The 18,947-nt window shown below is 42.8% G+C and overlaps 1 protein-coding gene across 6 annotated transcripts in view; it reads left to right on the forward strand.

The window, feature by feature from the left end:
• LOC127430622 (cell adhesion molecule 1-like) overlaps positions 1 to 18,947 on the forward strand; it is a 486,388-nt gene that overhangs the window by 378,010 nt on the left and 89,431 nt on the right. For all 6 annotated transcript variants that reach the window (XM_051680514.1, XM_051680513.1, XM_051680515.1 and 3 more), the window contains one exon: positions 10,977 to 11,129. In XM_051680514.1, the coding sequence (XP_051536474.1) occupies positions 10,977 to 11,129 (153 nt within the window). The remainder of the gene's footprint in view (positions 1 to 10,976; positions 11,130 to 18,947) is intronic.

Here is an 18,947-nt window from a genome sequence, read left to right on the forward strand (position 1 = left end):
CGTCACACCGATCTGTCGCCGCTTCTTCAGCCCTTGGACCGACCTAGCATTTCTACGGGGAGGGGTTTCCTAGAGCATGTCTCCAGGCACATCGTGGTTACGACGGACGCTTCCAAGACGGGCTGGGGCGCGTATGCAATGGGCACGCAGCCACTGGCTCTTGGACTGGCCCACGACTATGTTGGCACATCAACTGCCTCGAGTTGTTGGCAGTACTGCTCGCCCTGCGGAGGCTCCGGCCGTTGATCCGACCTAGCATTTCTACGGGCAGGGGTTTCCTAGAGCAGGTCTCCATGCGCATCATGGTTACGACGGACGCTTCCAAGATGGGCTGGGGCACCATATGCAACGGGCGCCGTATGCAACAGGAGTGGAGACTCCACCCCCAGGTGGTCCAGCTGACTTGACCTGTTTGCTTCCCAGGAATCCTCCCACTGCCTGCTATGGTACGCCCTGACTGAGGCACCCCTCGGTATAGACGCGCTGGCACACAGCTGGCCCCTGGGACTACACAAATATGCATTTCCCCCAGTGAACCTACTTGAACAAACCCTGTGCAAGGCAAGGGCTGCCTCTGCGACCTTCGTGAAGATGCAAGGGGACAAGGACAGGCCGAAGGGGAGGACCTTGTACTGGTACGCCCAGCCCTCAAAAGCAAATCGCAGGAAGGGTCTGTGTCGAGGTCAGACTGAGACGTGGAAGTACGTGTCCTGCAGGTCTACTGCCGCGAACCAATCTTGATGCCGGACGCTCGATAGAATGCATTTTTGCGTCAGCATCTTGAACAGGACTCTGTGTAAATCCCGGTTCAGTACTCGCAGGTCCAAGATTGGCTGCAACCCACCGCCTTTCTTCGGTACGATGAAGTAGGGGCTGTAAAACCCTTTCTTCATCTCGGCCGGAGGGACAGGCTCTATCGCACCCTTCCGCAGAATGGTAGTGTTCTCCGCATGCAGGGTAGCGGTGTTCTCGCCTTTCACTGAAGTGAAGCGGTCGCCGTTGAACCTGGGCAGGTGTCTGGCGAACTGAATCACTTAGCTGAGTCGGACGGTCCTGATCAACCACTGTGACGGGTTGGGGAACGCAAGCCACGCTCCAAAGCTCCGAGCGAGTGGGACCAAGGGGACAATCGTGTCGGACGTACTGGCGGGTGGGGCCTCGCGATGGCGTGGAGCCTGAGGTGCCACGTCGAGGGGGCTGGAGCCCCGACTTCGTGGCCGTGCTGAGTCTAGGAACATCGAAGCACTTACCTGCTCCGGATACCCACCATAGGGCTGGTCAGGGAGGGGGGAGGAGGAAAGTCGTCCCCGCAGTCTGTCAGAACTGGCCTGGCGTGGGCGTGTTTGTGCCACAGCTGGGCACGCATGGGAGGGGGGGCCGCCCCTGAAGCGCCATACCTGCCATAAGGGAACGGTGGCCGGAGGTCTTGATAACGACGGCCGTGAGCACTGGATATGTGACCCAGGGAATGAGGAAACTGCTCCTTTTCTGAACGTGTTGGTGCCGCAGCCCTTTGGGCATGTGACGAATCAAAGAAAAGGCAAAGGATTATCCTCCCGGCCCTCCACTGGGGAATTGAGTGGTCTGCTTACCATCTCTAGACCTGCAGCAGGTCTGCACGTGCCTGGGTCGCCTGTCTCCGGGTTCTTGGCAGCCGGCCGTGAGATGGGTGGCTTCTGCATCCTGCGGGTGGCTCCACACCGGGCCGCGGGGGCAGGCTGCGGTGGAGCCGGTGTTGTTGTGGCAGGAGGACGCCCTTAGCGACGAACAGACGAGGTGCGAGGTCTTGAACCGCGCTGATGCAGGATGTGCTGAATAGCCTCTGTCTGCTGTTTCACCGCCGAGAACTGCTGGGTGAAGTCCTCGATGTTGTCGCCAAACAGACTGACCTGGGAGATGGGGCCGTCAAGGAACCGTACCTTGTCAGCTTCACACATCTCGACCACCTGGACCACCAGGGTGGACCTCGCCTGCCCAAGAGTCCGCGCCATGACCTTCGTCGCCTGGAGAGCAAGGTCGGTCGCCGAGCGCAGCTCCTGCATCAATCCTGGGTCAGAACTACCCTCGTGCAGTTCTCTTAGTGCCTTGGCTTGGTGCACTTGCAGGAGAGAAATGGCGTGCAGGGTGGAGGCGGCCTGTCTAGCGGCACCGCAGGTCTTAGTCACCAGAGACGACGTAACCCTACAGGTGCTGGAAGGGTGTCTCAGGCGTCCCCGCCAGGTGGCGGCATTTTGCGGGCACAGGTGCACCGCAACCGCCTTATCCATCTGGGGAATCGCCGAGTACTCCCTGGCAGCCCCACCATCGAGGGTAGTGAGAGCGGAGGAGCTCAGAGACCGGGTCCGGGCAGTGAAAGGTGCCCGCCATGACCTTGTGAGCTCCTCATGCACCTCCGGGAAGAAAGGGACTGGGGCGCGGCCGTGAGCAGTGCTCTGGGCCCAGGAACCAATCGTCAGGCTGCGAGGGTTCCACTCCAGCCCGACACACGCAGCCGCCCAGGCAAGCATGGCTGCCAGCTGTGCGTCAGGCTGCAACTGGGTGACCACACCCGAAGATGGGAGCCCAGTTGAGTCCTCAGTGTCAGACTGGACAGCCCGCTCTCCGATGCCGCAATCGAGAGCTCATCCATTGCGAACTCGCCCTGAGACGAGCCGGCAGTCTCTTCCCAGTGGGACAAACAAGCGTACTGGGGAATGGGAGGTCCGTGGGGAGTTACCCATCAGAGTGGCTCCTATTCTACCCGTAGGTAGAAGGAGCGGTGCGGGGAGCCACTGGGGTGGCTTGCTTTCTTATGAAAGCAAGCCGCGACCGCAACGTTGCCATGGTCATGTTTTTGCAATGAGGACATGACTCATCCACGAAAGATGTCTCCACATGAGCAGTGCCCAGACACGTAAGACAGCGATCGTGGCCGTCGGAAGCGGAGTTGTTGCATAACATTTCCTTTTATACCCGTATGTCTGGGGGAGTGGCATGCAAATTCCACTCACCAATTCCCATTGGCCTTTTTTCAAAGATCAGAGGTGTTCGGGGCTCTCAAGAGTGACCCCTAGTGTCACTACATCGACACAACGTCGAGTGAGTGACAGATAGCGAAAGTCCGGACTCTCATTTTGGTTCTCATTAAATATGCCTTTTCACTTAAAAACATGTGAAAGTAATAAAATGGTTCCGAATGGTAAGTGTGTTAACATGCGCACCAAAACACTGATAACTACCAAAAATCAGGTTATTAAAAAAATCTGACAGTGAAAAAAAAATACAAATGTGTTTGTTTGAGATCTGAAATCATCAGATTATCCTCTGACGTCAAAACAAACAGGCATGGTCACAACATTTGCGTACATTGAATCTCATGAAAATCTACAGCTCTGTTATTTTACCAGTCGTCATTTTCTGCAAATAAATGCTCAAAATGACAACATTTTTATTTGGAATTTTGGAGGAATGTTATCAGTTCTTTATAGAATAAAACAAAAATGTTTACTAAATTTTACTCAAACACATACCTATAAATAGTAAATCCAGAAAAACTGATAATTTTGCAGTGGTCTGTTAAATTTTTCCAGAGCTTTATATGTACCGATCAGTTTTTGCTTAAACTGTTTATGACCTTACCCTGATAAAAGAACGACTATTAAGACATTTACGTGACCTTACACATTTGAAAGGAAAATGGAAACTCCCATGCAAACATGTCTGTTATGTCTGACTTTCCTCTGTTTTCCTCAATATAAGGGCAAAGGCCTTTATTTACCCCTAAAGTTTGCCTGGTTTTATCCGCTGCACTGATATGGGTTCCCTAGTTTCCTGCCCTCTGTTCCCCCATTAGAGCTGACAGCACACTTGTTCATGTTTTCTTAATGCTCTAATTATTGCTGTCTTTCCACCTGATGCGCAGTCACAATAGATTATAAACCAGTTCGGCTTCCTGCTCCTTATCAGTTTATTTTAATCCACACATTTCCCCAATCAATAAATTGAATTAAATCATTAACTTCTGCCTGCCCTCCCCTTGACAGCCACATTCTCGTTTTCAAGCTGGCCGCTCTAATTAGTCGCACATTACGTGCAGGCTACATGAAAGGCACGTTGCTTGGTGTTACAAAAACAAAGACCTTCACAATGCCCACTGCAGATTATAGCTCTGCTGTTGGTCCATGCACAAGAAACAAAGTATTTTTTTCATCTCAATGTTTTTTTCTCTTTTCTTTCAGAAGCGTGTGGCTTTATTACACCCAAGCTCAGACATGTACTGTAGTAAACACTACCGTGCACACGTAGACACCTTCACATATACTTCTGTTATGCAGAATATAAATGTGAAAGCTACGTGTGCATGATTTATTTGTATTTTTGCTGTGAGCTTATGCCGACCTGACATCATGATCAAAGGTGAGAAATGCGTTGCCTTGGCAGCAGGGTCTTCTAGCATGTGCGTGTGCGGTGATCTGTGTGAGTAAGGGGAAGAGAAATGGACTGTGAGAGAGGAAAAGGTAGGGATATTCACGTCTCCCATGCTTTGGATGGCAGCAGCACATTTAGACGGGGAGCTCGGGGGGCTTGAGTAACTTGTGGAAATGGAAGTGTAAGAAGGCAATTCGTAATAGAAAATGGGGAAGATCTTTTTCCTTTTGCAATGCACACAGAGAAATTGGAGCTCTTGTAAAGCAATATGTTTCTCACCCTTCTCTCTCTCTCTCTCTCTCTCTCTCTCTTTGAATAAAATCTAAAAAGCATAGCTAACCAACAGGAACCAAGAACAATCGACACCTCGCACCATCAGGTCCTGCTTTTATGATCCCATCGCCTCAAAACCCTCTAATGATGCCCGATTATTTCTTTATTTATATCCTCTTTTATTTTTTCTTTATTTATTTATTCATGGTCTTCTTTTTTCGTGATTCTTTGAACTCTGCTGTTGCAGGCAAGAACAAACGCATGCGCGAGTGCTCTCACTGTCGTAAATGTTCTGTTGATCGGGTTGGAATTCATCTGTGAGTGGGGGGTGGATGGGGTGCCTGTAGCCTTTCATCTCTGTTTCGCCATCTCTCTCTCTCTGTGTCTCCCTCAGCACCATTCACTTTCCTCTCTCTTACCTACCTACACCAGCTAAGCAAGCCCTAATGGACTTCTCATTATTTCAGACCGAACGGATTCCATTCCTCCACATAATTAGGAGAGAAAACATATCTCCAGAATAGAAATAAGGATCGGTTTGAGATTTTCACAGTAGCGCTGGTGTATTACTTTCAGATGTGGCTTTTACCGAGCAAGAGCCAGTTGGTTCAGAAGCATGCATTTGTGCTTATACTCACGAAAAAAAAAAATAATAATAATCTAATTCTCTTAAGTGTTAAAGGGTTAATCCATCCAAAAATAACATTTCTGTTATCGTTTACTTACCGTAATGCTGTTCTAAACCCGTATGACTTTTTTTTTCCAACAAAGGAAGCGGTGTTTTAAAGAAATTTACTGGTCACTCTTTGCCATGCAATTGCTATGAATGAGGAGTTTGAGGACAGACTTTCAAGCTTCAAAAAGGACACAAACACATAATAAAAGTGGTCCATACAACTCATCTGCTATTTTTCAAGCCTTCTGAATGCATGCGATAACTTTGGAACAGACTGAAAATTAAGTCATTATTCAATAATAATCTTCCCCTATAGTGACCTGTAAACTTTAGGACCGCTGAAGATTTTCAGTGAAAAACGACTTTAATTTTGGTTTGTTCCTCACACAAAGCAATCGTATGACTTCAGAAAATGTGGAATATAGCACAGAAGTGGTACTGACCACTTTCATTATACATTTATGAGGCTTTTTTTATAAGAATCAGAATGTGCTTTATTGCCAAGTATGCTTACACATACAAGGAATTTGTCTTGGTGACAGAAGCTTCCAGTGCACAAACTATACAACAACAAGACAGAGATAATAAAAAAATAGAATAAAAATAAAAAGTGAATAGAAAATATAAGTGTATATAGAAATACACAATAAGACAAAATATATACATTTACGTATGTACAAATACACATATGTTATATACAGATGCAAGGGAATGTATGGCAGAAGAGGTAGGGTATGTTGGATAAATATAAATAGACTAAACTGTGTATTGCACATAATTATTGCATTAATGGGGCAGTTTTAACTGTTCATGAGATGGATAGCCTGAGGGAAAAAACTGTTCCTGTGCCTGACGGTTCTGGTGCTCAGTGTTGTGTAGCACTGCCCAGAAGGCAACTGTTCAAAAAGGTAGTGGGCTGGGTGAAGCTTCAAAGCTCTCAATACTTACATGAAAAATAGGGACCAGTGCTGCTTTCAGATTTTCTCCTTTTGTATTCCACGGAAGAAAGCCACACGTTTTCTTTTTGTTTTTTTGTTTTTTGGGGTGACATATTCCTTGAAAATTACAAGATAGGCTCTTAGGTGTCACTCTAGACTAGCATGCCATATCCCATGGCTAGCATCCCTGTATCAAACTCCAGTGATATCACGTTCAGATCAGACGTTGCCAGAAATAGAGATGGCTGTTTTTCGGCATGTGAAGCAATCTCAATCACTTTAGTTACTCCCAAGGAGTACCTTGTCACAAACTCAAGAACTCCTCCTACTCACCACCAGAGGTCCCCCTCACCCGAGTTCTGAGGGCACCTTGAACTACAATTCCCAGCATGCCTACCTGGACTGATTACACTTACACCTGTTCCCTATTTCATAGACTATTTAAGCGCTGTTCCTACAATAGTCATTGCAAAGTCTTGTTTTGCTCCTGCTAACATTTCTGAGCATTTACCCCTGTTTATTCTGCCTGCCTGCCTGCCTGCCTGCCTGCCTGCCTGCCCGCCCGCCCGCCCGCCCGCCCGCCCGCCATTTGATACTCTGCTGCCTGCCTTGTTTACCAATTGTTTACCTGGACTCTTACTGTGATTTGTTTGCTGCCTGCCCTGACCATTGCCTGTTTATTACTATATCTCTCTTCTGCCTATGCTGTTCCATTACTGGTGATTTACCCTGCCTGTCTGTTTATGAGTTGCACATTTACTATTAAACTGCACATGGATCTTAACCTCTGTTCTCCGGAGTCTGTGTTACAGAAGACTTCGCCAACTACAGATCCAGCGGCGCTCCAGCAATTGTCTACTGAAGTTTTCGCTCAAGCTAATGTGTCGGCTGCCCACCAACAGCAACTCACCTGGCTGACTGCTTCTGCGGAGGAATTAGTAAAGCTCTTTCAAAACCTCCGCATTCATGCATCGGACCAACCACCACATGCATCTCAACCCATTCCGGTGAATAACCCTCCTTCACCAAACACTTTCACTGCCAATCCACGTCTTGCTTTTGATGCACATCAGCTAGGTGCAAGGGGTTTCTGATGCAGTGTTCGATGTTTGTGAAGCAGCAATCCACGCTATATCCCACTGATGACAGTCGCATCTCTTTTGGCTGCTCCTTATTAACCGGAAGGGCTCTGGACTGGGCTACCGCTATATGGTCTTGTGAGGGTTCAAGGTTCACCACCTTTGATGATTTTCTCTAGCGATTCCGAGAAGTATTTGAGCATCCCAAGGGAGGAAAGTACGCTGATGAGCAGTTACTCTCACTCCAACAGGGGAAGGACACCGCTGCCAAGTATGCGCCATGTGAGCGGATTACCATGGCTTCAACAACACAATCCTCAAATCTCGTGGCATGAAAGACAGATTTCCCGGTGGGACTCAACTTGCTTCTCCAGCTGCCTAAAGCCCATTTCACCAGTTTCCATCGGTTCATGGAGGTTCCCTCTTCAGTGCTCAAACTACCCTCTGAGTATGACGACCTCGTGGAAGCCTTTAGTAAGGCAAAAGCCTCTCAACTTCCTCCTCACCGTTCCAGTGATTGTGCTATTGAACTGTTGCCCAGCACTACATTACCATGAGGTAGGATCTTTCCTTTGTCTGAACCCAAGTCTGAGGCTATGAAGAACTACATTGAGGAGGAACTGGCAAAGGGCTTCATCCGACCATCCACCTCACCCACGGCAGCCGGATTCTTCGTTGGCAAGAAGGATGGCGGGCTCCGTCCTTGCATTGATTACCATGCTCTCAACGACATTATGGTAAAGTTCCGTTATCCTTTACCTCTGGTCCCAGCAGCACTTGAACGGTTATATTAACCGTTACTTCATACTAAAGATACTTCACCATGCTTGACCTTGGCAGTGCATACAACCTCGTACACATCAGGGAGGGGGACGAATGGAAGACAGCATTCTCCAGCAACAGTGGCTACGACGAATATGTGGTCATGCCTTTCGGATTGGCCAACAGTCCTTCGGTCTTCCAGTCATTCATTAATGATGTCTTCAGAGACATGTGTAACCGGTGGGTTATTGTCTACATTGGCGATATCCTCATTTATTCAAACTCTCTGGGAGAACACATCACCCATGTTCAAACAGTCCTTCAGTGTTTGATCCACCGCCAACTCTACGCCACAGCCGAGAAGTGTGAGTTCCATCAGACCTCTGTGTCTTTCCTTGGCTATGTCATCAGCCCAGAGGGGGTCATCATGGATGACAGTAAGGTACGTGCAGTACTAAATTAGCCTCAACCTACTTCCGTGAAGGAGTTGCAACACTTCCTGGGGTTTGCCAACTTCTACAGGCAATTTATCCGAAATTTCAGTTCAGACGCTGCTCCGCTGATATCCATGTTAAGGGGAGGGGGCCCCAAACTGTGTTGGTCTGCAATGACCCTCCAAGCCTTCAAGAACCTGAAGTCTCGCTTCACCTCCACTCCCATCCTGCACCATCCTGACCCCAACACTCCTTTCATGATAGAAGTGGATTCATGGTAGAAGTGGATGCCTCTAACACGGGAATCGGAGCCATTCTCTCACAATGTCATGAAACACCCCCGAAACTCTACCCTTGCGCATACTTTTCCCATAAGCTATCTCCTGCTAAGCAAAACTACGATGTGGGCAACCGAGAATTGCTGGCTATGAAAGCGGCTATAGAAGAATGGTGACATTGGCCGGAGGGGGCGAGACATCCTTTTCTCATGTTAACAGACCATCGAAACCTCGAATATTTACGCTCTGTTAAAAGACTGAATCCTAGGCAGGCTAGGTGGATGTTGTTCTTTACTCGATTCAGTTTCACCATTACCTATCGTCCAGGTTCCAAGAATTCCAAAGCCGATGCTCGCTCTCGTCTGTTTGAGTCTGACACTCAGAACCAGATATCTGAACCCATCATCCCCACATCTCTAATCTTGGCTCCGGTTCAGTGGGATATTATGACTGAGATCACCCAAGCTCAGACTCAGGACCGACTCCTCTTGACTGCCCTCCTGAGAAAACCTATGTTCCACGACTCCTTCGGGAAAAGACCTTACAATGGGTCCATACTACCACCTGTTCTGGACACCCAGGCATAGCAGCCACACTACAACTGCTTCGGAACCATTTCTGGTGGAACACCATGCAGGCGGAAACCATTGCCTACATCAACAACTGTCCCACCTGTGCAGAAAATAAATCCTCCAGGCAACTTCCTGCAGGACTTCTCCAAACTTTGCCTATTCCCCATAGTCCTTGGTCTCACATCGCCATAGACTTCATCACTAATCTCCCTGTCTCTCAAGGTAACACCGTAATTTTTCTGTCATTGATCGATTCTCTAAGTCATGATGATTAATCCCTCTGCCCAAGCTCCCCACAGCCTTCGAGACTGCAGAACATCTTATGCATCAGGTGTTTCGCTTCTACGGACTACCTGAAGACATCGTCTCCGACAGGGGTTTACATCCTGTTTACATCCTGGGTCTGGAAGGCATTCTTTCAGCAACTCAACATCAACATCAGTCTCACTTCAGGTTACCACCCTCAATCAAATGGCCAGACCGAGCGCTTAAACCAGGAGATCACACGCTTTCTCAGAATGTACTCTCACGAACTCGAGGAATCCTCCTGCTCACCACCAGAGGTCCCCCTCGCCTGAGTTCTGAGGGAATCTTGAACTACACTTCCCAGCATGCCTACCTGGACTGATTACACTTACACCTGTTCCCTATTTCATAGACTATTTAAGTGCTGCTCCTACAATAGTCATTGCAAAGTCTTGTTTTGCTCCTGCTAACATTTCTGAGTGTTTACCTCTGTTTATTCTGCCTGCCTGTGTTTGACTTCCGCCTGATACCCACCGTTTGATACTCTGCTGCCTGCCTTGTTTATCTGGACTCTTACTGTGATTGTTTGATGCCTGCCCTGACCATTGCCTGTTTATTACTACATCTCTCTTCTGCATACGTTTTTCCATTACTGGTGATTTACCCTGCCTGTCTGTTTATGAGTTGCACATTTACTATTAAACCGCACATGGATCTTAATTTCTGTTCTCCGGAGTCTGTGTTACACACTTTTCAGCTAATCTGATGAATATAGTTGCACATTGGTAATGTTCCCCTGGCACCAGTTATAAGCAATAGCTTAAAGACCTCATAAAATCCCTTAACAAGACCAGTTTCCTGTGTTGACATATTTCCTACTGAAACAAGAAGTCGGGACTTGTCTCTTTTTTTTATATAGCCAATTTGCTTTAGAGACAGTACATCACTGCCATTAACAATGATTTGCTACTTGCTAGTAAGTTGCAGGTGGTTTTAGGGGGAGGTACATTCTCATTCTACAGAGCATTGGACTGGGCAAAAATCTGTGTAGTGTAACATTAGTAATTAATATAGATGACCTTAAAAGACAGCTGACATGGACTATCAAGCCACATGCCACAAAAGTCCAAGCTTGATGGGATCTTTAAAAAATATATATGGCTTCCTTTTTTATCAATGGAAACACAATCTTGCTTTTGAATGGTAAAAACATACTAATAATTCTCTTATACTGTATGTGTGGGTTGTAATGGAAGTGCAAATGGAATGTGAGAATGTAACATTTACTCTCTTTCTCTATTGACTCTCCAGCCCTGAAAGATGCTCGATTCCAGCTGGTCAACTTCTCAGACAACGAGCTGCGTGTTGCACTATCCAACGTGTCTCTCTCAGATGAGGGCCGATACGTGTGCCAGCTCTATACAGACCCTCCACAGGAAGCCTACGCTGACATCACTGTGCTAAGTAAACAACACACACGTAAACAACACACACAACAGTCCACTGTCTCCTGCACCAATATTCTGAATCAATAGCATTACGGCAGATGAAATTAAAACAAACACTTTTGCCTGAGTTGTGTTCTTGCAGTCAGAATTGATTGTGATGAAATGAAAAGACTGGGTATCACAAAATAAAACTAAAGGCAGATTTCTACTTCTGTGTCGAACCTACGGCATAGGCGACGTGTAGCTATGGCAGTTATGGCATAGCCTGACGTGCACCTCTTCAAAAATGTGACTGCGCGTCGTGTCGATGCAGACCACAGCATCTGTGATTGGTCCACTTTAACCAGAGACTGCCTCCCAGGATGATTTCAAGGATGTCTGAGGTAGTGTCGCATTTTATTTAAGAATATTGTAATATCTAGGCATCATATCACATTATATTTGGACTCATGATCATTAAAGCAATTGTTTTATTCGGGAGCATCTGCTGTTTTTTTTTAAATTCTGTTTGTATTTTGGGGCTCGACATTAAGCAATGTGATGTGCTTGTCCTTCGGACAAGTAAATTGATCATTCACTTGTCCGAGTAAAAATGTTACTTGTTCGGAGAGAAAAAAGGACATTTAAGTATAGCTTACATGATAGTATACAAATAGTAAGTAACATGTCAAAGTTTCTGTTGTATGTTTTCTAAAATTACGACAGATATACAACCTAATAGTATTATACCTATGCAATCAACTTGATTCTCTGCAACAGAAATGTAAAATGCGCTGGGTAGGGGAGAAGGCTATTGTCAAATGGTAGTTAAATTATGTTACGTACGGTAGTCAAACAAAGAAAATCCTCCATCGCCACCATTTACAGCTGGGATGCTCACACGTCTATGGAATGAAATCTAATTTTTCATCATATTATTGGAGTAAGATACCATGCACAATATAGTACATTGTCACAATACCAAAATGTCAGTAGTCAGTAGTGAAATATGATGATTTTTGACATCAGCTTCAATACCATAACAAATAATAGCCTAACACTAACTAATTTGTTAAGAATTGCTTCTCAAGTAATTATTCAAGACTAGTAAACTGTCAGTAATAAAACAACAATAGAAAAGCAATAAATAGAAACAAATACAAAAAATGTAAATTAAGAAACAAGTGTTTTTTAACAGCTTTAAATGTTTTTAACAGCAGTATCAAGTATTCATGTAGGCTAAACATTCACAACGAATGGTATATACTGTAACTACTAGGGCCTACTGATCTTCACTGTATAATTATAAATAATACATTAATACTTTTAAAGCTAAAGTTATCCAGCCAAGAGCAGTGAGTGGTTTTCTCCTTTTCTTGTTATGGTTGTTTGATTATTATTAACAACACACAGACAGTAGCAGGTCTATTAGGTTACATTAACACTTGCAAGTCTGACATTTTGATACAAATCCATTTTTCCCCACTGTTTACATTGACTTTAGAACTCACTGTGTTTACATGAATACCTCACCAAGACGGGCATTTTGGTGGAATTTTGAAGTGTATTTGACCGTTCGGGCGCGTATCCGCATTAGCGCAAGATCTCTCGGAGCACATGCGCATGTAAAGCCTGCACACACAGAAGCCGTCTGTCAGTCAAACAGTGTTAGCTAGATCTCTTGCCAATGACAAAATTATGCACTCTGGATTATTTTCAACAGCAGCAGCGCTTGATGTGGAAGAAAAAAAAGTGCAGGCACTCTCATTGTTAGTATTAAACTTTATTTATTTTTATTTTTTTCCAACGTATGTTTATTTAAAAATAAGTAAATAATCTTGGGAATTTATAAACTGAACTGGGGCCAAACTTTTTTATCCATATTTATTGTACCAAACACTTTTATTGTAACTAACACGTAAAAACAAAACGGTTAATAATGTGTTTATTTACATTAAAATATTAATTATGTTAAAAGTAAATTCCTTCTTAAGATCTGGCTGAAGAACAAATATGACCTTACATCCTCAAATAACAAATTTGTTTTGATTAGCTTTACTTTGAAAATAAAAACATACAAAGTAGGGTTATTGTTTATGAAAACTGAGAAAGAATATTTAGATCTGCTAAAGTCTGTATCTTTGTCAAAATCAACACACATAAGAGAACAATGGCAATCTAATGTAGAACTGTCTTTTTACACAAAATAAATGTAGCCTAAAACTGAAAAAGAGCATTATGTCTGTTTTTCCTTTTTAAAATGTTTTATCATCCTCCCATACAATGAGGGCAAAATTTGTCTTCCTAATTAGCACACAGGAGTCAGATACTTGTGCAAATAATAATCATTAGAAATGGTGAACAAACTGATTTGATGATGTTCAAGATTGAGAACGATGTAGAACCAAACACTGTCAGGTTATATACATGGCAAGTTCAATGACAATTCACATAATCTTTTTATGAGTACTACAGAAAAGAATGGAGAATAAAAGCACATTTTCCTGTGTATTTTCTTTGAAGGTTCGGTTTTCATTATCATTTTGCCTCTTGTGAAAAATGGTTGTGCATATGAGCTGACATCACTTCTGTAACAGCTTTTTTTTTTTTAAGTCTGTAGTTAGCAACCAGCAGCTAAGCAATTTGCATAAATACATTTGAGTGAATAAGACGCGATAAAATGTGCTCACCCAAAAGTTGCTGGTTCATGTTTTGGAGAAGAGTGAAACTGAACTAAGCCCAGACAAGCTTAAACACGTGCGATCCACGGATAGCTTGATGAGCACCGATGCTTTTGCATGTGTAGTGTTGTTAACTCACCGCTGAGTTTTGCTCAGAGAGCGTTCGGATGTTTACCACGATTTCAAAATCATTTGGAAGGTCAGATAAAAGTCAAGTCATTTTTATTTGTATAGCACTTTTCGCAAACACACATCGTTTCAAAGCAGTTTTACAGGAAATCATGCATAAAAAAAAAAAAAGTGAATGGCGGGCCACATCAAATCACTGACTTACATAAAATAAAGACATTACATCGTACCAGGAGACTCTGAGAAGAGGTGGTGCGCAAGAAAAACTGCCGGTACTCTGTAGAGTAAATTATAGTAGTGCAGGTACTGTGTATTATTGATGTTTTTAATAAAGCTACTTGTCTGGACGGACAAGTAAAATTCTCTTTCACTTGCCCCTTCAAAAATCCACTTGTGGACAGGCGTTAATGTCGAGCCCTGCTTTTCATGAAGTTACAAGCAAAACACGACAAAAGATATCTGTTTACAGCTAATTAATATAAAAACTTGTTTCTCCGGGCCTTTACTTGATATTAATTTGAAATGTGAGTGAAATAATATGTTTTGTATTCTACTTGCGATCTTTCCGATTAGGACGATGATTTGACCGTATGTTTGACAGTATGTGTAGAGTAAATAATTTCAAAAGTTATGGAAACTGAATACTTTTAATTTGTCAGCAAGTTAAAAAACACCTGGTAAGAGTTGGTTATATTGCCTTTATGCATTATAAAGTCTTTAAAACGACACCCATTTTGTGTTATTCAGGCAATTAATTTGATGATTTATTTTTCATCACGGAATGTCAAAAGTATGTCAGAATATTTATGTATTATTTAAGCGACTCAAGAGCAAGCATACAGTAATTTCCTCATTTATTTTCTTTCTGCAATGCAGGCAACATGTATAATAAATATGTACCTACATTTCAACATGTTCACATACTTTTGAACTCATTTTTGATGTTACAATAATTTAAGAAATACCTTTTAATCCAGAAATTACATTGCTTGCATTGATTTTTTTTTATTTATAAAACATATAGTTAGCATTTTGGCTGTGAACTCAGTGAACAACACAGACACACCAACGAAGAACTATAAATGCAAACCAACGCATTGGCCACTACGTGGAGCCAACGGCGTAGATTTGACACAGAATTATAAATCAGCCTTAAGGCCGCACATCTTTCTATAGACCTTATTCATAGCAGCACCATCTTTGATTTTTGACAGGAATGAAAACAAATCTGTGAGAGAGAGTCTCACCATGTCTTCAATGACTTTCACTATATAAGCTATCAAAAAGCTCCTAGATTGAATTACATTTTCCATAGCTCATGTTGTCCAGAGTTTTTGGCTACTGAAATTTCATTGAAAGATATTTTTTAATGATTAGTCAGTGGAACAATCCAAAAACACTTTAAACTGCAGTACAGCCCACTGAAGAGACTGTGCATCTATCCCTCACAGCCTCGTTGTTATTCCCATAAGTCCATTGTGTTGTTTTCACTGATTACGCTTAAAAACAAACATACAGTGCAACTAGTGCAGTTAGATTCACATATGAATTGAATTCTTTCTTTTGATACACTGCAAATTTTTTTTGTCTTAATTAGTATTTTTTCTGTTTTAAGCATGAACCTCAAACAAGTTTCTTAGATGCATGCTTAAAACGAGAAAGAAAAATGTACTTGTTGGGGTAAGAAAAATCAACTGAATTAAAGAAATACTCTCTTACAACAAGTCGTATCTCTCACAACTTTTCTTCTAAAGTAAATGTAACTGGTTTTAAGGATTTTTAAGGATTTTTAACTCTGTAACCCATCCAAAAGTCCGTCAGAGTGGTTTCTGAATAAACGTCTGACATCTTGACAGACCCAAACCAGTTTTTGGACCAACACAGTTCCCATAAGGCACCTGGCACACAAGCAAAACACACTAACACCCCCAGACACACATTCGCAGGGCTTCTTTGTTTCCTGAGAAATCCTTTTAAGATCATTCACCAGAGTGAAGCAGCTTTTATGAGATGCTGAAGGCCCGAGACACAGCCAAGGATCTTGAACGTGGAATCATTCATATTTCAGCACATAGCTGCTGTCCACATGCACATACACACTCAAACACACACACTCATTGCTATTTGGATGGGATGCTAAAAGCCCTCTAAAAACTCAACAAACACTCACCTGCTACTTTCGAGGACTCAGCTGCCTAGTATGGTGGAGCCATTCAGCGGAGTTATTGTTTATGTGTGTGTGTGTGTGTGTGTGTGTGTGTGTGTGTGTGTGTGTGTGTGTGTGTGTGTGTACATGTAAGCATTTTTGCGTCTTGACATAATGGCACAGAAAATTCACCAGCACTTAAAAGTGATTATTCCGTTTGAGAGGAGAGTTTAGCACGGGGTGGGTTTTGAGGGAGTCTGACGGTACAGAGCTTTTGAATGCTGTTGAGTGGTTGGCTGCAGCTCCAAAGCTTCCGAGGCCAGAGCTAAAGCAGAATGCTTGAATGGAGCCCTGCTGCTCTGGGAGAACGAGAAACCTGGCTATACCACTGCTGCTGAATTACCCTGTCCAAAATCTGTTACACTTTTCCGCCACATTCCTAAAAGGTTTTTGCAGAAATGTGAAACTTTCAGGTAAGCACTTTAGTTGCAAGCTCTCCTAGAAGCAAGGACAATGTTGCGAGTCATGCTTGCGCAGGTTGCCATTTGAAAACATTAATGTTATCACCGCGGTTTCCTACTGAACTCCTGTGTGAATTGGAATTGTACTCCAATTCAATGTGCTGAGCCATTTATAGATGCTTCAGAGTAATTCTGCAAGACAATGCATCCTTCTGTTACAATATATCTGAAGATTCTGTTATCCAGGTCATTGTAGAGGGTCTAGTAGATTTATTCTAGTCAACTAGATGTGTTGTTTTCTGTCTCGCGAGATGTTTCGACTCTCATTCCCAGTCATTTATGCTGCCTTCAAGTCCTCCTGAGAAGTTCCTACTTCCGAGCTCGGATGTTGTGATTACTTGTGATTCTCTCTTGTTCACTTATCAATGAAGACAGGAGGCTTGGGACCCTATTTTAAGAGCGCTTCATCTTAAGCACAGCACTATGCGATACATCATTCGAGCAAAATCAGTTGGCATGGCCATGAAGTTTTGGTATTTTAAAATATTTTTGGTATTTAAAGGAATATTCCGGGTTCAATACAAGTGAAGTTCAGTTGACAGTATTTGTGGCATAATGTTGATAACCAAAAAATTTATTTTGACTCATCCCTCCTTTTCTTTAAAGAAAGCAAAAATCTAGTTTACAGTGAGGTACTTACAATGGAAGTGAATGGGGAACTTTTTGGAGGGTTTTAAGGCAGAAATGTGAAGCTTATAATTTTGTAAAAGCACTTACATTAATTCTTCTGTTAAAATGATGTATTATTTGAGCTGTAAAGTTTTTAAATTGTAATTTTTACAGTCATTTTAGGGTTTGTTGACAATACATGGCAATGAAGTTGTAAAATTGGCTATAATTTTACACAAAAAAGGTGAGTAAGTGATTGAATCACACTAAAATCATATTTACACGCATATTGTTTATGTCTTTTGGCTATACTTTTGAAAAAGTGAATATTTTAGTGTTTATGGATTGGCCCCCATTCACGTCCATTGTAAGTTCCTCACTGTAATCTAAATTTTTGCTTCTTTTTTTTTTTTTTTTAAAGAAAAGGAGGGGCAAGTCAAAATACATTTTTGTGGTAATCAGAATTATGCCACAAATGCTGTCGATTGAGCATAACTTGTATTGAACCCAGAATATTCCTTTAAATGGTTAGTTCACCTAAAAATAAAAATTCTCTCTTGATTTACTTACTTTTAAGCCATCCCATATGTGTATGACTTTCCTTCCTTAGCAGAACCGAAATGAAGATTTTTATAAGCCCATTTCAGCTCTGTTTGTCCATACAATACATGTAAACGGGTGCCATCAGTCTGCTGGCTGTTTGACGGCCCAAAAGGCATATTTAGGCAGCATAAAAGTAATCCACGGCACCATCGCCATTGTGTCTAGATTAGGCATTGTCCTCTTCACATAATGGTCCTGATCACCCTGTCGAGGTTTACAATAATGACCAGCTGATTAAACATTATCCCTCACTTATCCAAACAGAATCTGAACATACTAGGGATGGGTGTCACTTCCTACCTTGTAAAATAATACACATTGCAATTCAATAAATCACAATATCATAATACACAACTATCAAATAGCAACTATATCAAAATATCATAATTGGTTTGCATCTGATACTGCGGCAAAAGCTTACTGTAGGACATAATATGAAGGCACAAAGAAATAAATCTTAGGTATCAATACAATTTTGCGTGCAAAAGGAAAGCAATATGTCAGTAGATGGATTTATCAGCACTGCCGTAGAGCATATACTCGCCCCTTCATTTCATACTATTCTGTGCAACCATCCCTCAGTGTTGCCGTTGTGTTATGCAGGGTTCGTACAAGGTGCTTGAAGTGCTTGAAGTACTTGAATTTGGCTTTTTCAAATTTAAGTCCTGGAAAACCCTTGAAAATAGCCATTTTTACCAAGAGGTGCTTAAAAAGTGCTTGAATCATAGAAAAACGTAAAATATGTTGCTTAAATCATTTAATAAATTAAATGTATTTATTTTCGGAAAAACACGACAACAGACCACTAGACCGCTGCTGAAGCTGGCAGCGCATAGACAGCGCTGTCACTTGGCTCCTGTTACTTTTGGCAGCGCTGTTCAGAATGGGCCAATCGCAATCAATTGTTACTGGAGGATTTTGAAAATAGATATTTTATAGATACTGCTATGGCAGATTTAACAAGTGTAAATTCTTGCAACTATCAGTTTTAATTAAAAATTACTCTCCAGAGTGAAAAAAATTAGATGAGATGCAAAACGTTCTGAGATTTGAATGCGGATCAATGGAGGATTCAGTTTTGTTTAGCCGTCTAGCACCCCCTGGTGTAAAGACAGCTTTGTGTCTAACAAAATAGGTTATTTCTGACAACATTTGGGTCAGTATCA

Source organism: Myxocyprinus asiaticus, chromosome 40 (assembly GCF_019703515.2).
Source record: "Myxocyprinus asiaticus isolate MX2 ecotype Aquarium Trade chromosome 40, UBuf_Myxa_2, whole genome shotgun sequence".
In the NCBI taxonomy this organism is placed as follows: Eukaryota; Metazoa; Chordata; class Actinopteri; order Cypriniformes; family Catostomidae; genus Myxocyprinus; species Myxocyprinus asiaticus.